Here is a 9,307-nt window from a genome sequence, read left to right as displayed (position 1 = left end):
TTATAACATAATATCAATTACCTTTACAATGATTGTAAATTAGTGTTAGACGTACTTGTAACTTTGGATTTATCGTAGCATGTGAACCTGTGACCCCTGAACTTTTAAGAATAAAATTTGATGAAACCAAAGATGAGACATAAATGGTGTAGGGGAATTACGATAGCATTTCTGAACTACAAAAATATCTATATTTCCGAATGTATTTTGGTTTGATGGATCTGATTTTAATATAACAGTATTTAAACCCTTGCACCTGCAGAGCTGCGGAAAGTCCCCATTGAAACAGCACTTTTTTTTGTCTCGACACCAGCTAACAACTCTCTTCAAAATAGCTCTTAGAGGCTGGAATAGAGACAGATGTTTCGGTCTATGGGATGAGTAACTGGCAAAAAAGATTTTACAAAATATCTGAATCTGCATTTAAATCTGAATTACAACCATAAAGTAAAATAAAAAATAGAGGCTTGTTTATTTAAATAAAAGTTGTTTATTTTTGACGTTTTGCCAGTAAGGATCTGTTTCACGGTTAATGGCAAGATCTGAAAATTCAAGGCTTAAAAAAGTCAAATTTCAACATCTTCTACAACTTCTAGTGTTTATTACAATTTAATGATGAAAGTTTTATGACTTACAAACATATAGGTGTTGAAAGATAGAGTGATATTAACAGAATTATAAAATATACCACCTAAAAACCTATTCCATTAGAAAAAATCTAGAAATTTGTTAGATTTTATTGCCAAAGAATTCTACATGTAGTACAAATGACGATGAAATAACAAAAAATATCAGTGAGGGGTTCCTGAGCACTTTTCTGTTGATTCGAGGTCTTGGCTGGTGAGAGTTCTAGTAGGTAGATTTGGTAATATTTACCAGTCTTGGCTGGTGAGAGTTCTAGATGGTAGATTTGGTAATATTTACCAGTCTTGGCTGGTGAGAGTTCTAGTTGGTAGATTTGGTAATATTTACCAGTCTTGGCTGGTGAGAGTTCTAGTTGGTAGATTTGGTAATATTTACCAGTCTTGGCTGGTGAGAGTTCTAAATGGTAGATTTTGTAATATTTACCAGTCTTGGCTGGTGAGAGTTCTAGATGGTAGATTTGGTAATATTTACCAGTCTTGGCTGGTGAGAGTTCTAGTTGGTAGATTTGGTAATATTTACCAGTCTTGGGCGGTGAGAGTTCTAGATGGTAGATTTGGTAATATTTACCAGTCTTGTCTGGTGAGAGTTCTAGTTGGTAGATTTGGTAATATTTACAAGTCTTGGCTGGTGAGAGTTCTAGTTGGTAGATTTGGTAATATTTACCAGTCTTGGCTGGTGAGAGTTCTAGATGGTAGATTTGGTAATATTTACCAGTCTTGGCTGGTGAGAGTTCTAGTTGGTAGATTTGGTAATATTTACCAGTCTTGGCTGGTGAGTGTTCTAGATGGTAGATTTGGTAATATTTACCAGTCTTGGCTGGTGAGTGTTCTAGTTGGTAGATTTGGTAATATTTACCAGTCTTGACTGGTGAGAGTTCTAGTTGGTAGATTTGGTAATATTTACCAGTCTTGTCTGGTGAGAGTTCTAGATGGTAGATTTGGTTTTATTTACCAGTCTTGGCTGGTGAGAGTTCTAGATGGTAGATTTGGTAATATTTACCAGTCTTGGCTGGTGAGAGTTCTAGATGGTAGATTTGGTCATATTTACCAGTCTTGGCTGGTGAGAGTTCTAGATGGTAGATTTGGTAATATTTACCAGTCTTAGCTGGTGAGAGTTCTAAATGGTAGATTTGGTAATATTTACCAGTCTTGTCTGGTGAGAGTTCTAGATGGTAGATTTGGTAATATTTACCAGTCTTGTCTGGTGAGAGTTCTAGTTGGTAGATTTGGTAATATTTACCAGTCTTGGCTGGTGAGAGTTCTAGATGGTAGATTTGGTAATATTTACCAGTCTTGGCTGGTGAGAGTTCTAGATGGTAGATTTGGTAATATTTACCAGTCTTGGCTGGTGAGAGTTCTAGTTGGTAGATTTGGTAATATTTACCAGTCTTGGCTGGTGAGAGTTCTAGTTGGTAGATTTTGTAATATTTACCAGTCTAAAATGTTTAACTGAAGAAGATATTGTCATCAATGGGATTGATTCTTTTAAAATTGTGATTCAAGGTGAATTTTGGAATCAAAGCTTACTTGATGAAATGATTGACAGCTATTTTTCACATCCATGTTTAAGAAAGACTCATCTTGATTTATATAAAAAGAACACTGATCTGAATGTGAAATGAAATTGACATGTTGAAATGTGGAGTGTCAGGACCATACTCTTCATGTCAGACTGATGAAAAATTCGGTTAAAATGGTCGCCCGTGAATTGAATTAAATGGACATCAAATTGAGATTGGGTCGTGTTATTTCTGTTTCCAATGACCTCTTTTAAATACTATGATTTATGTAACCAATATTATGAAACAGAAGATAGTTCTTTTGTGAGCCCACCTTTGACAATTCTGTGGCCTCTACCCCAGGACCCTCCACCGAATGATCCAAAGAAACACTGTATTTCTTATTGCATGATAAATTTTGTGGTTATGTAATTTTAAAAGTAGGAGTAAGACTCCACTTCATTTCGTTAAGCCAATTGGAAATCATTTTATTAATCAGGTAAAAACATAGGATGTAAAACTCCATTTCATAAGTCAAATCTTGAACAGAAAAGTAGTTTGAAAAATCTTCAATAATCTGATTTGGAATAGAAAAGTAGGATGTAAAATTCACAATTCACTACATTTTACAATTAAAACTCCGTACAACTCCACAACACTTCATCCTGAAATATTTCTTTCCAAATCTTTTTCTGATCTGAACTAAACATGTTACTGACAGTTAGGCAGGTTGGTTGTCAGGCTGGTTGTCAGGCTGGTTGTCAAGTGATGTCACTTTTATCTTCTCAATGAAATGCAGAAGACAGCTCAATCAAGATGGCTGCCTGTGAATTGGATTACAATGTCACAAATAGAATTAATCCTGTCTCCTGTGTATTTTTTATATTTATTTTATTGACAGTATTTTTTGTTTCACTGTAAGATCAAAATTTCATTTGTTGTTTATTCTTTAAATGCACCAGTACCGGTACTCACTAATGGCTGATATTTTTATAACGTTATCCCCTAACCTGTCAAATCTAGCCATGACCCTTTCTCAGACGTAATATATTGATCAGCACGTTTAGGGCACACGGACATTGTTTATTATCCAGCAATGTCTTGATGGACTCATGACTAGTTCACCCTTGTATAAGTATCAAAATTTATGCGAATTTCGGCTTTTAACAGGATGAAAATTGGCAAAAAAAGACACTATAAAAATGGATTAGAGCAGCTCCCATGAAAAGTGATATTTTACGTCTGGTGACAATTTACGATCTGAGGAACATGTAAGACCAGATTTGTCGTGCTAGTTACCTCCCCTTTGAACACTTTGAACACTCGATTTAAATGAAATAAAACGTCATACACATTGAACTCCAAGTAATATTAGGCTACTTAAATTGACGAAATTATGTCACTTGGTAACAGCCACTTTACTGGTCGCTTGGGAATATTGCGTAATTATGTGGCGGCAAGGGATAAAAGGATTGAGCATAGTACAGAAGGATTTTCTGAAATCCTAATCAAGTCTAAATGACTAAAAAAAATTCAAATAAAAATCCACAGTAATCCAACTGTTGTTAGAATGAGAAGTTGATCTCACTCAAATCATGGTGTCTGGTTTTTCTATTAGGAATATCTTTTTCTGGAAGTTCCACTGATATTTCCGTGATGGTTCCAGTAAGCTTGTAAAGCCAAGCGAGAATTTAATGCGGATGTAATATGCCAAAACGAATTAAGATTTCTTTTTTCAATGACAATTTAAATCTTTTGCTTTTTTTTTTACATTTGACGTAATTTCAAAAGGAGGAAAATTTGCGGAAGTTATAAATCAACAGCTGCCATTTAATTACCATCAATTTTTTGTCGTAAAAAAACATCTGAACTCCTGTATTCAAGTACAAAATGGCAGAAGTTGCTTCCTGGTACATAACGAGATTGAGAGGTTTTTTTTCAAGATGCCTGTATATATTATTATATATATATTATGTAGTGAATTAAATTGAAATTGACAAAAGAGACAGAAGCGCCATTTTGGGGGCGTTGATTTGAGTCTTTGAAATATGTAAATAGTCTTCAGAAGTACTAGAAATGTATGAAAATTACATAATTATTCCTTTAAAAATACTCCAAACTTGGAATTGTACTCACTATTTCTATATATCACAGAGTATCTTAAATTAACGAGTCGTTTTTTAACCTTCAAATGCGGATAATTCTGGACACACAAAAAGAATGGTGCATCTGTCCCTTTAACATTTTCAACAAATTCAAGAAAGGTTTTTTGGACACTTTACCATTTATTTCACCAGTTTTCCTAAAAACTGAAAAATTAAAGATTAAGACAAATTCCTTTTGTCTTAAGTGGAGAAAAACAATGAATGAAAAATATTACTCAGTTTCAAAATTATAGTTAGATCATTCAAAATCACCATGCCTTGTACCAACTGATATTTAACAATTTAACAAAATGGTTTTAAAGGGATTTTTAACCAGTAATTTGACCAATCATACCTTACCTTAGAAGCTAAGCCAATCAGTAACAGTGTTCACATCTCACCTGCGAATTTTGAGCCTTCAAATCCATGTGTGTCCAGAATTATCTACGTTTGAAATTTAAAATGATGAGTCGTCTTTTCTTGAGACACTGTCAGATACAGAAAAGTTATCTATAGAAAAAGGAAAAGAAATTCCTAGTTTGAGATATTTTTTAAGGAATTATGGGATTTTTATACGTTTCTAGTACTTCTGAAGACTACATACATATATTCAAGACTCAAATCAACTTCTCAAAATGCCGAAACTGTCACTTTAATTCATCGTAGGAAAGAAATTTTAAATCATTTAACAATTTTGTTGATGTAATAATAACAATTTTCTCTGTGTATTTCTTCATCCCCTAATTATCTCCTTGGATATCCAATCTGTAATTTTTTACATATTGTCCAGATTGGTTAAGTTTTACATCTTTCTGATGTGTTTAATGTCGAAAGTTACAATGAATCTTTTTATTATGCTCTGAATCCATACTGCCCTGGTCTTTGATGCTAAATTGAAATAAAGAGAAGTGGAGTTTTATAAACTTTTGTTCTGCTTTGATGTCAAAAGGTTCTAAGTGCTTGAAGACTACTTGAAACATGGTGTTAGAAGTTCAGATATCTCGAGACAGTCTAGGTTTGTATTCTTCTGTAAAATCTTGAAGATATTCCTGTTCGTAACATCCTCGTGTTCTTAAAACAATTCACCATGTTTAATATCAAACATCCTCTTCAACAGACATGACACAAACAAAAACATGGGGGAAAAAAAGAAAGAACCATTTTTACAAGGACAACAACCCAAGTTCATGAGGATCCTGTCTATATAAGTACCGAAAGAAACTATACTATATGTATGCAGAAAATAACCACACACAACAGGATTGGTTGAAACACAAAACATATCAATTACAATAATATTTATTTCTGTACCCCAGATCACCACACTGTAATGTCTGTATTATACTGCCCCCCACCCCCACACACCTTGGAAAATTTAGAAATATTATAGACTTTCTCCTGATTAGAGGTCATATTTGACTAGACCAATCCATCCCCAGGCCAGGTAGTCTTGAAACGATCTTAGCACTAGAATGTCCTAGATTCTTATCTTCTAACATTGATTCTATGACATCCTAGATTCCTGTCTTCTAACATTGATTCTAGGATATTCTAGGTTCTTATCTTCTAACATTGATTCTAGGACATCCTAGGTTCTTATTATCTAACATTGATTCTAGGACATCCTAGATTCTTACCTTCTAACATTGATTCTAGGACATCCTAGATTCTTACCTTCTAACATTGATTCTAGGACATCCTAGGTACTTATCTTCTAACATTGATTCTAGGACATCCTAGATTCTTATCTTCTAACATTGATTCTAGGATATTCTAGGTTCTTATTATCTAACATTGATTCTAGGATTTCCTAGGTTCTTATTATCTAACATTGATTCTAGGATTTCCTAGATTCTTATCTTCTAACATTGATTCTAGGATGTCCTAGATTCTTATCTTCTAACATTGATTCTAGGACATCCTAAATTTTTATCTTCTAACATTGATTCTTGGATGTCCTAGGTTCTTATTTGCTAACATTGATTCTAGGATTTCCTAGATTCTTATCTTCTAACATTGATTCCAGGACATCCTAAATTTTTATCTTCTAACATTGATTCTTGGATGTCCTAGGTTCTTATCGTCTAACATTGATTCTAGGATTTCTTAGATTCTTATCTTCTAACATTGATTCTAGGACATCCTAGATTCTTATCTTCTAACATTGATTCTAGGATATCCTAGGTTCTTATCTTCTAACATTGATTCTAGGATATCCAAGGTTCTAATCTTCTAACATTGATTCTAGGACATCCTAGGTTCTTATCTTCTAACATTGATTCTAGGACATCCTAGATTCTTATCTTCTAACATTGATTCTAGGACATCCTAGGTTCTTATCTTCTAACATTGATTCTTGGACATCCAAGGTTCTTATCTTCTAACATTGATTCTAGGACATCCTAGGTTCTTATCTTCTAACATTGATTCTTGGACATCCAAGGTTCTTATCTTCTAACATTGATTCTTGGACATCCAAGGTTCTTATCTTCTAACATTGATTCTAGGACATCCTAGCGCTAAGATTGTTTTGAGAATATGTGGCCAGGAGTCTGTAAACTAATAGTAAGGAAGTCATTGCCAGATAGTGATGTTATCTTGTACTGTATGTTTTATAATTTCTCTAAGGTTTAATGTAGTAATAGTTATCAGGGATAAATATATTAATATATTCTAGATCTTGGACTGATTCTCATTATACTACACACCCTCCAGGTTGGCTACCTGCTATATATATCTACATCAGCTAGATCACCAGACGTAACTTAAATTGTGGGGTCTCTGAAACTTAACACTTACATCCTCTAGGTTGGCAACCAACTGTAAATTTAACAAACAGTAGATGTTACTTAGAGGATAAGATGGAAGAGTTTATAAGATATAAACTCATTTAGAAAGTTAGATTTCTTAAACAATTTACTGCTTCTAGGTTTTTAATTGTAGAGGAACATGTTGTCAGATTTCCATTCTAAAAGGTGATACAGGTAGCTCTAATAAGGCTCCACATCATGATTAAGGCAGTAATTAGAAAACAAAATCTCTTTAACCATTTAAACACTGAGTGTAAATGAAATATAACGTCATACACCTTCAATGCTCCAAGCGTTTGAAGCAAAGATTTTGTGACGTTACATGTTAAGGGCTACTTAGTGACGTTACATGTTAAGGGCTACTTAGTGAAACAGGGTCCAGTATAGCAGCTGCTAGTGTTGAACTCCAGGGCGTATTACTCAAAGCTTATGATGTTAATTTTATGTGATGTCACTTGATAAGGACTGCTTCACCTATCACTGGAGTATTTATCACATTTTTATATGTCCTCTACAGCTGCTGTTAGTAATGAAAGGTTTAACAAGTGGATGCAGCTGTCTGTTTTGACCAGAATTAAATTTCCTGAGAAGAAATTGATTCTAGAGTATACTAACGATAATTAATTTTGCTAATTGAGCAGACGGAAGAAGGATATGTAGTGAATAATCAATGTTGAAACTACAGTAAAATCTTTATTTGTAATCATTCTGGTCTCTATCGTCATTGATTTTGTCTTTTCTGTCTTTTTATGTTTTTGATTCGCTTGTGAATTTAATCCTGGCTCAAGGCTAGTCACTGAGAAATCGACGTGGTTCTGAGATGTTCAATGGCTGATATACCTTTGAACTTCAACTTTTTTTCTTTGTAAAAAATCTTTGAAAATTGTTTGAGGAATTACAATTTCACATTAATTCATTTCAATTATCCCTTAAAAGGGCATCTGTTTTTTTCATTTTTTTGCTAAAATTTATGAAATTATATACCAAATTCTTAAGAAATGTGTCCCTGGACTGATCTTGAAATTTCAACTAAATAAACCCAGCCGTTAATTTTCTAAAGCCAGAAGTATTTAAAAACTTTACGTAAACATTTTAAGTTTGTTATGCTACCGTGCTGATTTAAACAAAATAAACGCTGAATTGTAGTTTTCAACTAGGAATATTAAGTCTTTATGAATCTCAAAACTAGTTTAAGCTGCTTAATCATGAGTCAGCCATATTAAAAAGGTAACATTATATCACTGCATAAAATCGCCACATTGACCCCACATTTAAAGCCTCCTTCTCTAATCCCACTAACTCGAAGCTAATCATATTTTACATCATTAAAATCAGAGTTGATAAAGCTTTTTAATGATACTTTCAGATTAAGTTTACCTTCACACATTTCTGAGAAAGGACAGTTTTAGGCCAATTTGTGAGAATCTAATGACGTCTATTGGCTAGTCATTCATATGTAGTCACCATCTTATCCATGGATAATGTAATTCGTGTTATGTACCTCGCTTTCAGTGTCTCAAAAACAAGGTGTGAATTTAGATGATGATATCCCTTGAATCATGGAGGCAATATTGGTAAATACAATCATATCTCTGTAAGCTGTGGTTAGAATGAAAGACTGTACTGAAGAAGATAATAGAGTATAGGTTGTAGAGGTTAAACGTGTTTCAGTTATCAGACTAATTACCTCTAAATACTATCTATAAAATCTATCTTTTATTATACTTTTTTTTTTCATGTATACAATAAAAATTTCCAGTACAACAATGTCATCTAGGTATAGTAAGGTGATAAGTACAATAAATGGCACATTATCACATATTTTATCAAGATAACCTAGAGTTTAAAGTATCCTGGACACATATTCTCGATATTAGGGCTAGGATGTCCTAGATTCTTATCTTCTAACATTGATTCTAGGACATCCTAGATTCTTATCTTCTAACATTGATTCTAGGACATCCTAGGTTCTTATCTCCTAACATTGATTCTAGGACATCCTAGGTTCTTATCTTCTAACATTGATTCTAGGACATCCTAGGTTCTTATCTTCTAACATTGATTCTAGGACATCCTAGGTTCTTATCTTCTAACATTGATTCTATGACATCCTAGCTTCTTATCTTCTAACATTGATTCTAGGACATCCTAGATTCTTATCTTCTAACATTGATTCTAGGATGTCCTAGGTTCTTATCTTCTAACATTGA

General features: G+C 33.4%; 1 protein-coding gene across 1 annotated transcript; it reads right to left on the bottom strand.

Annotated features, from left to right (window-relative positions):
- Window positions 1-736: 736 nt before the first annotated feature.
- Window positions 737-4,715, bottom strand: LOTGIDRAFT_156432 (hypothetical protein; the record flags this gene model as incomplete). The annotated part of the gene is made up of 3 exons (XM_009047067.1): window positions 737-1,569; window positions 1,645-2,080; window positions 4,689-4,715. 3 exons carry the CDS (start codon window positions 4,713-4,715, stop codon window positions 737-739), a joined length of 1,296 nt encoding a protein of 431 aa, XP_009045315.1.
- Window positions 4,716-9,307: the final 4,592 nt, after the last annotated feature.

This window comes from Lottia gigantea (genome assembly GCF_000327385.1).
Source record: "Lottia gigantea unplaced genomic scaffold LOTGIsca_11, whole genome shotgun sequence".
In the NCBI taxonomy this organism is placed as follows: Eukaryota; Metazoa; Mollusca; class Gastropoda; family Lottiidae; genus Lottia; species Lottia gigantea.
Note: the sequence above shows the minus strand (reverse complement) of the source record. Positions and strands in the feature narration are given on the sequence as shown.